Genomic DNA, 15,224 nt, shown 5'->3' with positions numbered 1-15,224 from the left:
AGGCATATACAATTCACATTACCCTCAAACTTTGTGGCCAATCAGCAGACAGAAAACGAGGGAAACCCTTCATTATTGGTCCAATCAAAAAACATGGAGACACTTGAGAGCTCATTTCCAGAACCAACTTGCCAGTTTCCAAAACCTGGTCCAGTGGTAGAAGGGCAGCACTAATGACTACTGAACAGACATCACCTCCTGATGTGAAACAAATTGGTAATGTGGCATGGAAGAAACTATTAACTTTTGGTGAAAATCAGACATGTGGCACTGGCATATATTGAAAATTGCATAATCTAGTTTTGTTATTAATTGCTGTGTGCTTTGCCAAATGGTAAGTTGTGTGTACCGTTATTTCTTTTATAGAAATCACACCAACATACACCACATGCATGATTCTGCATTATTTGCAATAAACTTTCAAAATTGGAAGTAAGCCTCATTTTGGAAATCAGGCCATTTTGGATACAACTAGCAACTGGTCACTATCAGGCACACACTTTCCTCCACAGATATTCAGTGTCTGGGGTTAGGGTCAATCTTAGGGTTGGGGTTTGGGTCAGGTTAAGGTTAGGCTAACATCAGGGGTAGGGTTATATTGTCTGTAGTGATGCAGTAAATAGGCAAGTGCCGTTTCATTTAATATCTATCCCAGTCAAGTGTTACCAAATCCATTATCCAGTAAAATTTTCAATCTCCTACTACAGGTTTTTTTTTTAGCTTTATTGGCAGATCCTTCTTCCACATCATGCTGTAAGCCTTATCAATATCAAACAAGACTGCTACAAATGAATATTCAATACTATTCAATTGTTAAAGCTTAAAAACTTTAAATATATATATTTTCAGAAAAGTATACAATTCTTATTATCTCACCGTTGTTTGCACGAGCACAAACAAGAGCAACATAAAGAGTCGCAGAAATTAATAACATCATTTAAAAAAGCCACATAAATTAAGAATGTGACTCATACAAATGTGTGAAAAGCGGAAAAAAAGACGGTGAAAGACTATCATAACATTTACCATGTCAGTCTGGTGTCACAGCCTGCAATTTCATCTCATTAAATTTACAACATGACCCACAACTTCACATTCATGAGAAAATAAATCCTGATTGGGTAAAACTGGATACAAAAAAGAAAATAATCAGAATCACTATTCTTGTTCAGCACAATTAATTTACTGGAATATGTCTCGGTGGCATTCTTATATTCATCCTTAAAAAAAAAGGTCAAGCGCATGATTACAGACAATACACAATACTTTTATCATTGAAGAAATAACCAAGACAACTGTTCTGGAAGTGAAAAAATAAAAATAAAAAAAACTTTATTAAATGGTTACTTCATCTTGAGACAATAAAAATCCAACATGTTTCATCAGGCCATGCATTGATCACAGAGTAAATGCAACCAAAATAAAAAAAGTGCAAAAAAAAAAAAGCCACATAAATAGACTCTGGTAACACATAATTATGGCCCAATTAAATATTGCCACATACTTGTTATAAGACTAGGTGAAAGTCCATAAGATCTAATAAAGAAGATTTAATCCATCTAAACACAAAACAACACAGAAAATGTAAAGTATCAAATAAAATTCACAAGATAAACCCAAAGCAGGATAAAACCCATTTCACATTTATAGGAATGGGGTCAAAGTCCTCATCGATACCTGAGTATTGAGAACAAGTTCAGTTAAAAGTTTACAGTTAAAATTTTAATTTTACAATTTATTATTAGTTTATTAAAAAATATTAAAAAATACTTTGTAGCATTCACAGTGTCAGTGTGATGTCACAGTCTGCAAACTAACCAGATCCCACAGCCTTGATAGTCACTTAAAAACACATTAGTGCCAATTAGCAAGAAACAATAGACACCCATTTTGTAATTGTTTTCACGGTGCACCATCCTGGACGAATGGGAAAATGTTTTGAATGACAGAATGCGCGTGATTCCTCATTTCATGTGTGTGACACACATCTTTTTCCCATCGTGTCGTGTGAACAGCTTCCTAACTGGATTTCATCTGCTGGTTAAGTCAGGTTTACAGGGAGTTACAATAACCAAGGAGGGCCAAAATAAAAGCATGGATCACAGTTTTCAGGTGATTAAAGGACAAAAAAAGGTTTTTAGCACTAACAGTTGTATGCCCAATAATAACAGCATCAGGGCTGTAGTTAAGACCACTTTAGTGGAGTCCAAGTCAGTTTGGAGACCAGTTCCAGTCGAGTTCAATACAGAAAAAAGTAGGCTACCAAAGAGGTTAAGACCGAGTCACCGAGTTATGTAGGTGTTAAAAAGTAGAATCAACATCCAAAATAGGCTTGGGACTGAGACAAATCCAAAACATCAACAAAGTGGTTTTGAGCCCAGACTTGGACCGAGACTGGACTCAAATACTGCCGCTCTGCTTCAGACTTGTCCTTATTCCACTGAAAGAGGTAAGAAACGTCCAGCTCTGAATATCCCGTCATGCAACACGGCCAACTGCTTCAGTATGTGAGAACGCGATTGGCCATGGACTGACAGTGTTGGCCAAAACTTCAGCTGCAGCCAACCGACAGACGAGGAACAGTGGCTGGACGTTTCTCTGGTGATGAAAAATAACTAGACTTCTGGCGACTCGTTTGTCAAGTTGCTTGCAGCGGGAGTCTGACGCCGGGTTCAGACCGCAAGCGTAAGCGCCGCGAAGCGCCCCGAAGCGTCAATTCACGCGCGAGCAGGAGCTTGGCTGTTCACACCAGACGCGCATTTCTCCGCGCCGGTCACCAAGCGATTCTGCTCTACAGGAGGGGAAAACCCCGTGGGAACAGGCTGTAGCTGCTGACATTGTGTTCCAACAGCCACCAAAGCTTCATCTGTTCACTGCTGTCCTTGTAGAAACACTGCTGACAGCTCACTGTACTTTTCCACATCTGGGATGAACTTTATATTTTCCATCTTCTTAATTTCCCCCTTTCTTCACAAACTCCCTCATATCAAAGCTGCCAAGTTTATTTGTTTGTTTTCTCAGCAAGAGTCGTGACTTGTGATCAGGCAATAATTAGGAAAGCCTAGGGGACCTAGATATCTCTCGCTCCCCCTCTCTCTATCTCTTTAAATAATTACATAGTATATAAATTAAGTAGCCTATAAATAAACAAATTTAAACATGTATCCTTGTTTGCTTTTGTGGTAACTCAATAACAGACGCAATTTTCAAAAGACAAGTGATAATTCAAAACCAGATAGATCATCATCCTACAATGTGTTGCATTTAAAACTTGCATCAGTGCAGATGGATTCATCAACAACAACAGTGAAGACCCTGGTAAGCTGATCATTTAATATATTTGTGATTCTGTGGTGATATAATGGAGATATGACCATCTATAGTGTTTTCTATGGTGTTTTCCTGTGAAATGCGCGCCGCTGGACAGCCAACGCCATCATCAATCAGGGTGTTTTATTTTGAAATTTATTTTATTTTGAGAATTGACCGGATGCTGTATGCCGTTCCTGTGTCTAACTTCCTGCCCGGCTTCACACATTCGCTCGCGGCTCGCGCAAAAAATAGACCAGACGCCGAAACTGGCGCTCCAGATCGCGAGCCGGCCGCGGAGCTCCGCGCCGAGGCGCGGCGCGGCGCGCCCGGTCTGAACGGTCAAATCGGTTAACATGGGCGCCGAAAGGAAACTGGCGGCGCTTCGCGGCGCTTCGCGGCGCTTACGCTTGCGGTCTGAACCCGGCGTCAGTTGCTTGGGGCGCCAGATTTTCCATCTCATGCGAGTCAACCGCAACTCCGCTTCTTTCCGCTTGCTGTGCACTTTCTGTGAGAACATAGAAAACAGTTTATGTTATACTGAGTTTACACTGTCGAGGGGAGGTGGTATACTACGGAGGAAGTGGGAATAGCGCAAACATGTTTCAATATAGTTCAATAATACAGTAAATGGGATGATAAGGGGTTAAATGTTAATAATAAAAGGTTGGGGAGCAGAAATCTGTGACTTACGACGTCTCTTCACAGCCCATACTACTGCTCCAACAAGCAGGAGGACAACGACAACGGCAACGGCAACGACAATGCCAGCGATTTTGCCAGCGGACATTTTTTCAACATCTGAAAGAATATAAAAAAGATGTTTAGGTTGGGCTCAAGGTGCTTCACTGCAGGTTCGTTTCCAAGATCGTGATTTAAGAAAAGGTGCAATGATTGCTATTAAAAGGAAGTTAAATTCCTATCGTTGTGAGAACTTGGCTATGAATCTTCACACCTTAGCTGCACATGTCCAAACAACTCCCACAATCCCCTTCATGTATTCAGAAAGAATGAAAGATCAAATGGGACTTCATGGGACTGTAAGAAATCTGTACTTCTGTTTTCTAGAGAACAGCTAAAAGGATATTTACCAGGTTCTTTGGACTCACCTCGCTCCTGCGTCCCGTTGCCTTCTGTTACTTTTAGGACTGTTTAAAATGACATAAACAAAAGTGTTCAATTCGGCTAAATCCACACACACAGACTATCATTGGAGGGTTTCATTCCAAAACACGATATATCCATTCTGGGGAACGAATGGTATCCGAATTTTTTTTCAAAAATGTAGATGAATGCATTTGAGGAATTCTATTCAAAATGCTCTATATCCATTTTGTCATCTCCTGAAGTTCATCATTAAATACCTCTAGAATTGAGTTTGTAAAAGTGTTATCACTTTGTCAAACAAGGATTTATGTGAGCTACAATTCTTAAAAACAATGCTGTCAATCATTTTGCAAGAGCCGGTGTTTATCAAATGGTGGATATCTCATTTTGGAACGAAACTCGTAATTTTCTAAGATGCCCCCATTTGGAAAGCAAGAGATTTAAGATGACTAATAACTTCAGTGCGGCTCCACAGTGAATTTTATGGCCAGCAATCATTTCTGACAGAGTAGGAGACAAATTTTTCAAATGGTGCAAAACATTATTTAGCTACACATACAAAAAAAAATGGAATTTAGTGTACAGCAGCAGCAAAAAGGCCAGATCTGTGTCGGAAGGGTTAAAAATTTGACTTTTTTTGTTGCAGTGCAAATGCAGCCATATCATTTCATTGTGACTTCAATTCTGTGAACCACAGGATTAGCTTCACTGTGCTTACCAACAGTCAGGTTAACTAAACCTTTCTTGTCTCTCCATTTTGTAACAAGGCATGTGTATCTTCCTTCATCAGACGGCTGCACGCTGGAGAGTTTCAGTGAAATGTTTCCTTTGGTCATTTCCTCATGGAAGAGAGATGTTCTGTTTTCGAATCGCTTGTCCTGAATATCAGGGCTGTATCCTCTGTGTCGATAAACGTGGACAAAGCTTTTATTGAGCTTCCACTCCACTGTCAGTTCCTTCACATCTGACGGGGGCTCCAGGTGACACGGCAGAATGACGTCACCACCGATAACTGCCTCTATTGGCTGAAGTGAACCAATCACCTCTGTATTTTCTGGAGAAACAAATATTACATTTAGACCCAATAAAGCCTCTGTAGTCGTGACTCATCTGTAACAAAGTCCAAAAAAGCCAGCCTGCTTTTTAAATACTTTCTTGAATTACAGAATTGAGGAATCTGTGGTTTTGAACTGAGTGGTGCGACAACTGAATATCAGCCATTAAATATCAGACAGGATCTCTCCCATCATCCCCCAGTCATTCACACATTCAACATACAGGTTTAGCGTTGTGGTTTGTTGTTTGTTTATCTGTTTGCCAGGAGACAACAAGTTGTGGTTGGTTAAATTAAAGAACACAAAGAGACTTGCATATTTTCTTACGACCAGGAAGAGTAAAGCTTGTCAATATATTCCTACTTATTTTAAATGCAGCCTGTGAAGTTTGGCATATTTAATGATTTGTACACAAAATATAGCTAAATAATATAGGCTACATACAAAGGTGTAACAACAACACAGTGTCAGTAGGCCTAGACTGTTACATTTGGGTTGGTCCACCTCTGTACCTTTGAACATTAGGTGGTTGGAATTAAGTAGGCCTACTATCACAATATTATCATGTAGGCTACTTTTCATTAATACACAGATTAACGCTAGAAAGCACCATCAACTGACTTTAAAATTGAAATGTTTCAGTTTATAAAATGTCCCTCCCTGATTTTTAATGGGTTACTGTAGAAACCAGCGGCCATATTCTCAAAGAGTTTAGTCATGTTGCCTGGGTCCAGACCTTTGAATCCGCCCACTCCACCAAGTTGAGTTGACAATTCTGTCTGATATCAGGCAAGTCCTAGTGGTGAAATCCTAAAAAAATTTGAATTATGACGTTTTCTAAGAATGTCCCCCTTGTGAATCCTACTATCCTATACTATCTTATATATAGCCTATACTATAAAATATACTATAAAATGAGGAATTTCCTGGGTATGGACTAGTAACATTAAATAATCAAAGTTAAAAGCTAATCACAAAGCATCATTGTCCTTGACTGAGACTTGGCAGGAAATTAAGGAAGTTATGAGGAGTATGTTCACAGTGTTTGTCACTGCGGCCCCAGTGTTGTTAGATTTTCAAAATGCGCAGAGAAGGCAGATAAAGTTATATTAATTACATTGACCCTAGCTCCACTTGCCAGCTTTCCCTTAGAGCCACAAAACCCACTGGCCTTTCTTGATAGGCTACCTTACGGCTGAGTGTTATGGGTTTTAACTTATAACTAGTTTTTCAGTTTCTTATCTGGCAGTCAAAATAGGCGTAAATGTCAAAATAAAAAATCATGATAATTCTAAAGGACATGTTAAAATCACCCGTCATCCAACTTAATCGACGTAATTTCCCGTTGTCATGTAGCTTCATTAAAAAACGGAAGAAACAGAAAGGGGGAAGTTGTAGAAAGCCCTAGAAAGTTATAAAAAGTTCTTGACAAATGAATGACCTGCTAGAGTAAGTAGTAGCCTAAGCAAATGGACATCAGTCGTGTCAGTGTAGAAGCAAGTCAATACAAGTTCATTGTAATTAGGCCTAGCTGTCCCGTCTGTGGCAGAGTGAACAAAAAGCACAAAAACGATCAGTCCCACTTTCCCGTTCATTTTCTAAAGAGGACGCTGGATCAAAGATGATGAAGTTTTCACCAACCACCCGTGTAGTCGATAGTCTCCTACAAAATACAAAATAAAATATTGGATTTTATTGTTTTCAGCGGCAAAAATCTAAGCAGAGGCATTCTCCATTCTGCCCCGCATGCCGGCGATTAAAACACTTTCTCTTTCTGTTTTGTCATGAATCTCCTATGTTATCATTATAACATTCCTGTGGGAACTTATTGTGTGTCTGTGGTTCACAGTGATTAATTTATTGTGACTTTATTGTACTCTATGGTAAACATTTTTTTTTTATCTCCTATGATATCACTATATGGGAACTTCCCATACCAGTAGACAGTGGCGTCGCCAGGGTCTTTCTTTCGGGGCTTAAACCCCGAATATTTTGAGATTAGCCCCGAATATTTTTGATGAGTTAATATGTCCTCAGTGAAGTTTTATATTGTTCAAGATTTCTGTCGCCTCTCACCATCCACGCTCCATTGTGAGCCTGTCTACAGAGATCTGTCCGCACAGTGCGGGATAAATTCGAGTAGAGCGGGCCGGTTATTTTACGTGAGCCAGCTGTGAAGCCCGGCTTTGGGTGCATCGGGGTACATGCCGGGACACAAATCGAACTCATCCGTCGCTGCTTGCTATGTGTGTCTGTTTGGTAGGCTACTGGGGGCTCTGCCAACCTGTCATCGTGTAGTTTGAGTTGAACTAAAGAAACAGGCTCCGTTATGGATGATTTTAATCGGTCGGTCTAGTCTAGGTCAGACAAGGCAAGGTGGGCTACAGCCAGGAAACCCAATGTCAGGAAAAGACAGGTTATGGATCTTCTTCACGTTTTCAAAAGAGGAAGAAAGGTAAAATATGTTATAGCCTAGGTTAGTTTAATCAAGTGATTGATTATCCATATCTGGAAAGACAGCAAAAATCAGGCAGCTGTGTGGTGGCGAGTTGACTGACAGGCGGCCAGATGGTATGTATGAATGTAGGCTATATAATCATATTCCTGTAATATTCCTACAGATGTGTTGTAGTGTGTTTGTGGTACTCAATAGTGAAATTATAGTGAGTTTATTGTACTTTATGGGTTTTTTTTTTTTTTTTTTTTTATCTCCTGTGGCAGGCCTATTCAATTGGCGGCCCGCGGGCCACATCCGGCCCAGAAGCAACCTCCGAGTGGCCCAGCGAGCTTGAATTAAATAGGCTATTTTAATAGCGATTTTAATATTTTAATTGTAATATTGTTTTTATAAAAATTTGGACTCGTTTTCACTCGTCATGAATTTATTTCCTCCGTGGCAGAAAAACACGTTACACGAGCCTTCAGAAACTCCTGCAGGTTAAACTGATCTAACGAAACACTTTTGGGGCTGACTGACTCTAACAGACTCACTATAAACAGACTGTAAGACACTCGCTAGCCTAGCAACATTAAGGCTACAAACAACTCATAATGCAACACTCTGTGTAGGAGTCGGTTTTACACCGGCACTTTATCCATTTAAAAAGAATATCTGATGTTGTGAACACGTTTGTCTAGTCCTCGAATATAAGACGACCCCCACTTTTTCTGAAAATATGTCTCTGTCAACCCTGAAACGTAAAATTGACAATGAAAAGCGTCGGTTTAACCAAATAATAGTTATGTGTAATCAGTGGTGGAAAGTAAGTAAGTACATTTACTCAAGTAGTGTACTGAAGTACAGTTTTGAGGTACTTGTTCTTTACTTGAGTATTTCCATTATATGCTACTTTGTACTTATACTTCACTACATTTTAGAAGGAAATATTTTACTTTTTACTCCATTACATTTATTTCACAGCTATAGTTACTTTTCAGATCAATATTTTATATTTAAAACATTTGATCATCTTTATAAAATAATTATAAAATAGCATTGTTATAGATTAGACTACCCAAAAGTATAGCTAAATTGTTAAGATTAGCTTCACGTTGACAACTTTAAAATGCTGCTTACATGTACATGTATGTCAAGAAATCAGTATTAATATTCCAATAATTTATGAAAAATATAACTCTCTAAATGGGGACAGTTTGCATAATGAGTATGTTTACTCTGATACTCTAAGTACATTTTGCTGCCAATACTTATGTACTTTTACTTAAGTAAGATTTTGAATGCAGGACTTTTACTTGTAATGGAGTATCTTTACATTGTTGTATTGCTACTTTAGTGAAGTAAAAGATCTCAGTACTTCTTCCACCACTGTGTGTAATAGAGTGTGTTATTGGTTACTGTTATTGCCACTTGTTATGATTCTGTGCATTGAGCTCGTTTTTATTCTGTTTCTGCACTTTGTGATGTGCCTGGGTCAGATATGTGACCAAAAATATATTTTTTTATTTCAAAAGTGAAACAATATACATTGCTATTTTTTACTACATTCATTTGCGTTTGTTTAAATTCATCATTACCAAAAGCTAAAAAAAAAAGGTTTTAAATAGGCTGCTGAAAATGTCTGGCCCATCTACATTTCCCGGTTTTAAAATCTGGCCCAACTGAATTTGTAATTGAATAGCCCTGTCCTATGGTATCACTATAACATTCCTGTGGGAACTTATTGAGTGTCTGTGGTTCACAGTGATTAATTTATAGTGACTTTGTTAATGGTATTTTCAGTGGTGTAGTGGTGCCTGGAGAAGTGGGTATACTCTTAATTTATGCCCCAATTTTTCTTTTTCTTTTAAAGCGGCCCGTCCAGCAGGTCAGACTAATAATTTTCGTCATAGTTTTCGTCAACGACATTTTTCCATTGACGAAAACGAGATAACTAAATAAAAAATAATTTATGATGACAAAAACTATCACGAAATGTATTGACAATTTCGTCAACGAATAAAAACGAGACGAAAATGTTAGGGAGAGACGAGTTGGGAAGAGATCCAAACAGAAATAGTCTCTGTGCGGTCTGTCTCTCGCTCTCTCTCTGTCTCTCGCGCTCTCCCTCTGTGTCGCTCTCTCTCTCTCTCTGTCTCGCTCAGTCTCTCTCTGTCTCGCGCTCTCCCTCTGTGTCGCTCTGTCTCTCTCTCTCTCTCTCTCTCTCGCTCTTTGCAGCACACTACTGAATGATGCGCATCAGAGAGGATTTAGAAGTGGGTATACGCAATGCCGACTGAAAAATAAGTAGCTATACACCGTATACCTGCGTATACCCTGCACTACACCACTGGGTATTTTCTATCTCCTATGGTATCACTATAAGGGGACTTCCCATAGTGACTGCTGTTTCCCCAACCCACCAGTAGATGGCGTGATCTGCAGCCTATCAACTTTCTATCAAGTTACTACAGTATAATGTGGCATTAAAAAGTCTAGTTTCAGGTGATACTCACAATATTGTGAAAATTAATCTATACATAAAGTATGATTCCCTGCTGTAATGCACTGGGCATCACGTCATCATGCATGAACATACAATGATAAAAATTACAGCGGTAAAAAGAAAAAGAAGAATAAACTTATAGCACTTTTTAAACAAACATTTGAACAATGTTAGATTACAATAACGAATAGATGCATACTTTAACTCTTCTCCCTTTGAGTTTTGGTGTGCGTCACTGACTGTGTAAATGTAGGATATTGTATAGCATGGCATTAGCTAGTGTTATTTACTGCATTTACCATGCAATATTTCAACTAAATGCTACTAATACTGCTCACAGAGCTTCAGAGCCCCTACAAGCTTCATTTATGGTCTTATTCTGACCCCTAGTGGTCATGTACGTAAATTGCGCCAACCATCACTGTATTGGTATTTGCTGTTGTGATATTGATAGTTTTGTCATTAATTCCTGTGTGCTTCCCAGTAACTGCCAAATTATAAGTTACTATTATATACCGTTATGTCCTTTATAAAAATCGTATCAACACACACCCCACTTGACAGTCAGGTAACCCTTTTAAATTACAGGCCATGAGTAAAACAGATGTAATAATTAGTTATAGCATTAGAATGGCTAGTAATACTGAATACTACTACTAATAATAATAATAATACAGTGATAATATTACTGAGTAATATCCCAGTAAAAAAAGGTGCTTTTTTGCGCAATTTCCTGTTGCCATATAGCCTGTCTCTCACTCTTTAAAAAAAAAAAAAACTCTGTCAAGGTGTGTAAAGCTCTAGAAAGTTCTACACATTTCGTGACGATTACATTACCTGCTAAAGATAAATCAAGCAAGAAATACTAAAATAACATAGTGAGGAAATTAATATCAGCCATTTCAATGTGGAAGCAACTCCGTCATGATAATTAATATAATGAATGAACGCCTACCTGCTCCGTGAATAATCGTGAGAAAAATCAGCACGATCAGTCCCACTTTCCCGTTCATTATCAAATCAGGAAACTGAATGAAAGATTAAGTTTTCTGCTTTTTAAGTGATAAAAAAACCATGTGAAATACTGTGTTTTAATGTTATCAGCGGCAAAAACTAAGTAGATCCATTCTGCATGCCAACCTGCCGCGACAGACAGATTTCTCTTTCTGTTTTTCTTTTGGCTAAGGTGAGTCCGTCAAGGAAGTTGGCAGCTTGTTTTGTTCAGGCGGGAAGCCCCAACCCAACCGGATTATGAGTGTGAGGGGCAGTTTAACTATGATTTTAACATGTATGATTTCAGTTGCTCTCCATGGAGATTCAGTATTTTCACCAATTGCCTGACTGTGTCTTGAGTCACCAAATGTAATTCTTCATATCCGTGAAACCTGCCATGCTGGATCAACTGATCCTGGAGAAATAAACTTGAACTTTTCCTTTCACCAATTTTCTGTAATAGAGTGCCATTTTTTTTTATACCAGTGGAGTGATCTACCTTATTCTGACTTTTTTCAAAATGCTGACACTTGCTGAAACAAGTGAAACTGCGTTGGAAACAAGTGGGATGATCTCACCCACCCACTGGTAGAATTGGTAGAAACATCCTGAAACATTCTTTCGATTAAAAGAAGGAATAGACGCATACTTTACTTACTGTTCATGTAAATTTATTTCTATTGTATAGCATGACTGTTAATAACTGCATTTACCATGACATATTTCCATAAACTCAGTGCTGTCATGCTCACAGAGGTTCAGAGCCTACACTGTTCATTTAAGGTCTTAAACTGACCCCTAGTGGACATTTACATAAATTGCTCCAACCATCACTGTATTGGTATTTGCTGTTGTGATATTGATCGTTTTGTCATTAATTCCTGTGTGCTTCCCAGTAACTGCCAAATTATAAGTTACTATTATATACCGTTAGGTCCTTTATAGAAATCATATCAACACACACCCCACTTGACAGGTAACCCTTTTAAATTACAGGCCATGAGTAAAACAGATGTAATAATTAGTTATAGCATTAGAATGCCTAGTAATTACTGAGTAATATCCCAGTAAAAAAAAGGTGCTTTTACCAAGCTAGACCTTTTGTGGCAACCCATTACTATACAGACCGAAAGGGTACTGTGTGCATCAACATACTGACGGCAAGGGATTTGACAAAGCTTCAATATAGGACGGGTTGGGAATGAGAATGGGTTGAATTACTATAGTGTAAAGTTTGCTATAGGAATGTGTAACTGTCTATTGCTGTTTGATTGACTGTAACGTTATCTATATATGCTGCAGTAATGTATATTATCTTTGAGTTAATCGGAATAGTCATTTAAAAAGATCAGGAGATACGGCCAGCAGAGTTCAGGTGATTAGATGGTGAAGAGAGTTAAAATAAGTGTGTTTCTGGTTTTGCTAAAGCTGGTGTTGATGCCATAAAAGTGATGCCCGTCTCCTAACTGGTACCCTTGTACACAATAATATTCAATTCGTAAGAAAGTCTCAACATGGTGCATTAATTTAGACCAGTGATAAGGACTGTGTCAGAGTCATGACACGAATCTGAAATTAATCGACACCCCTCCAGCCAATCAGAATCAAGTATTCAGGCCAGTGTTAAATATAGATCATATTTTGAGAGCTGACTTTTTTATCATGTCATGTTTTCTCTAGCAGGAGGAAGTTGAGCCACTTTTGTGGGAATATTGAGATTATTTTGATGTGTCCCTGGTTTGTGGAGGTCTACTGCTTTTAACTGTATTTACATGATGAGTGTAATATCGCCTAGCTACATTTAGCAACGTGTAGCAAGATGTGCACTTGACAATCGAAGTAGGCTGTAGTAGCTATTTCATGACTATTCATGTTAAATATAATTGCATTTACAATACCGCCACTTTTGACATTATTATCCCTCCAAATTACAACTTACAACTTCTATCAGTCAGACAAGGCAGACGAGGGGGCGGAATAGCCGCAATCTACTCAGATCTGTGGATCTGTGGATGGTGAGGTTTTTGACCAAGAGGAGAATCTACGATTCTCGTCTGCCTTGGGCAGTGAGATCTGACGTAAATATCAGATCAAAAGTAGAATCAGGAAGGACAGGGGAAAAGAAAATTACAGAAAAACATATGGGTTCACTCACAATGAGCATCTAAAAGTGGGAGTATTTGTTGTGTTATTTTATCTTTCTATTTTACTTGATTTGATTCTTTTAATGCAGTGCATTTTGCTTGTTCTTTTATATGAATTGTATCTTTTTATCTGTCTATTATCTGTTTTTTATCTGTGCTTTGCATCTATAGATGTACTTTGAGCTGCATGTTGTGTATGAAAGGTGTTACAAATAAAGGTTATTATTATATTATTATTATTGTAAAATATAAAATATTTTTTGGTGGGGCCCCTTGAGTATTTTTTGTAGGCTAGGCTCCGTTTTAAATCCCATCCATTACAGAACAGATTTTGTGTCTCTCCATCAGCAACAGAAACTGGATCAACTAACAAATCCAGTCAGAGAGAGAAGAGGAATCTGACTACTTTGAGTAGCCTATTTTATCTTCAAATTAACTAAAATAATCTAGTTTGACTGTCCTCTCTCCTTTTACAATCACATGGAAAAACAGAGCGTCATAAAACTGGGTCAGCCACACCTCACTGATATTATAGAGAGTACGCTATCTGATAGTATTTCCGCAATATAACTAACTGTTATATAATTGTGGCGTTCGAGTAATTTGATTGGACAGGAGCGCTCATATACAGCAGTGACATTTTTTGCATGCATCACTCCGCTTTACAGGTGTTAGATTATAGACAGTCGATGTGTTGCTTGGCAACAATTGGTAGTGGAATCCTGAGGGAACTGTTTTTGTTGGCGGAGACGAATAAAAGACAAAAATCGTATCTGTTGTCTCAAATTACCATTACTCGATAGCCTAACCTTTTTTTTTTTTTTTTATAGAACTGTAGCCTATAACTCCCTCTCGTGTGATATTGCTTAAGTAGCTACCCGTAGAGACTCACATATTTATCAAAATATTCCTATTTATTTTAGATGCAGCCTGTAAATTAGGCCTATTTGCCTAAATCATTTGCACAGATAATGTAGCCTATAGGCTATAGAACGTGCATACAAGAACACCCTTAAATTGGTCCACCCGTGGCCCAACAAAGGTAAAGAGCCCACAGTGGATTTTTTTTATCATAGTTCTTAATGTTATTGCAGTCTGTACACGTTTTTTTGACGCACAGATTATTCTTATGTTGTGTAAAACCAGAATAGGCCCACCTGCCATTAAATGCTATGCTTGGTGTTTTAGATGTGACTCGCACATCGGGATGCGCCACATGAACTCCTTCAATCACATCTCTTCCAGTCTAATCGACACAGGCCTATGCGCCATTTCCTGTTGCCATATATGTCTCTCACTCTTTAAAAAAAAAAACTCTGTCAAGGTGTGTAAAGCTCTAGAAGGTTCTACACATTTCGTGACGATTAAGTTACCTGCTAAAGATAAATCAAGCAAGAAATACTAAAATAACATAGTGAGCCATTTCAATGTGGAAGCAACTCCGTCATGATAATTAATATGATGAATGAACGCCTACCTGCTCCGTGAATAGTCGTGAGAAAAATCAGCACGATCAGTCCCACTTTCCCGTTCATTATCAAATCAGGAAACTGAATGAAAGATTAAGTTTTCTGCTTTTTAAGTGATAAAAAAAAACATGTGAAATACTGTGTTTTAATGTTATCAGCGGCAAAAACTAGGCAGATCCATTCTGCATGCCAACCTGCCGCGAC

At 38.4% G+C, this 15,224-nt stretch overlaps 1 protein-coding gene across 2 annotated transcripts; it reads right to left on the bottom strand.

Annotated features, from left to right (window-relative positions):
- Positions 1–3,678: 3,678 nt before the first annotated feature.
- LOC139660035 (myelin-oligodendrocyte glycoprotein-like) lies at positions 3,679–15,224 on the bottom strand. Of its 2 annotated transcripts, none has more exons than XM_071538073.1 (5): positions 15,029–15,224; positions 5,135–5,470; positions 4,419–4,457; positions 4,003–4,110; positions 3,679–3,817 (listed from the first exon to the last, which is right to left on the bottom strand). In XM_071538073.1, the coding sequence occupies exons 1-5, from the start codon at positions 15,084–15,086 to the stop codon at positions 3,714–3,716; spliced, it is 645 nt and encodes a 214-aa protein (XP_071394174.1). In that variant the 5' UTR covers positions 15,087–15,224; the 3' UTR covers positions 3,679–3,713. The 2 variants fall into 2 exon arrangements, with proteins under 2 accessions (XP_071394174.1, XP_071394175.1); XM_071538074.1 differs by lacking the exon at positions 15,029–15,224 and adding an exon at positions 11,370–11,576.

The sequence above is a fragment of the Centroberyx affinis genome, unplaced genomic scaffold, assembly GCF_046629955.1.
Source record: "Centroberyx affinis isolate AG114_WGS23_722 - 3 ecotype Tasmania unplaced genomic scaffold, CSIRO-AGI_Caff_v1 ptg003200l_1, whole genome shotgun sequence".
Classification (NCBI taxonomy): domain Eukaryota; kingdom Metazoa; phylum Chordata; class Actinopteri; order Beryciformes; family Berycidae; genus Centroberyx; species Centroberyx affinis.
Note: the sequence above shows the minus strand (reverse complement) of the source record. Positions and strands in the feature narration are given on the sequence as shown.

Excerpts from the sequence above, each read along its gene's own strand:
- LOC139660035 (XM_071538073.1), bottom strand. The coding sequence starts at position 15,086 with ATGAACGGGAAAGTGGGACTGATCGTGCTGATTTTTCTCACGACTATT. Across the intron at positions 5,471-15,028 it reads CACGACTATTCACGGAGCAG|AAAATACAGAGGTGATTGGT; the intron begins GTAGGCGTTCAT and ends TTGTTTCTCCAG. Across the intron at positions 4,458-5,134 it reads TTTAGTTAACCTGACTGTTG|TCCTAAAAGTAACAGAAGGC; the intron begins GTAAGCACAGTG and ends CATTTTAAACAG.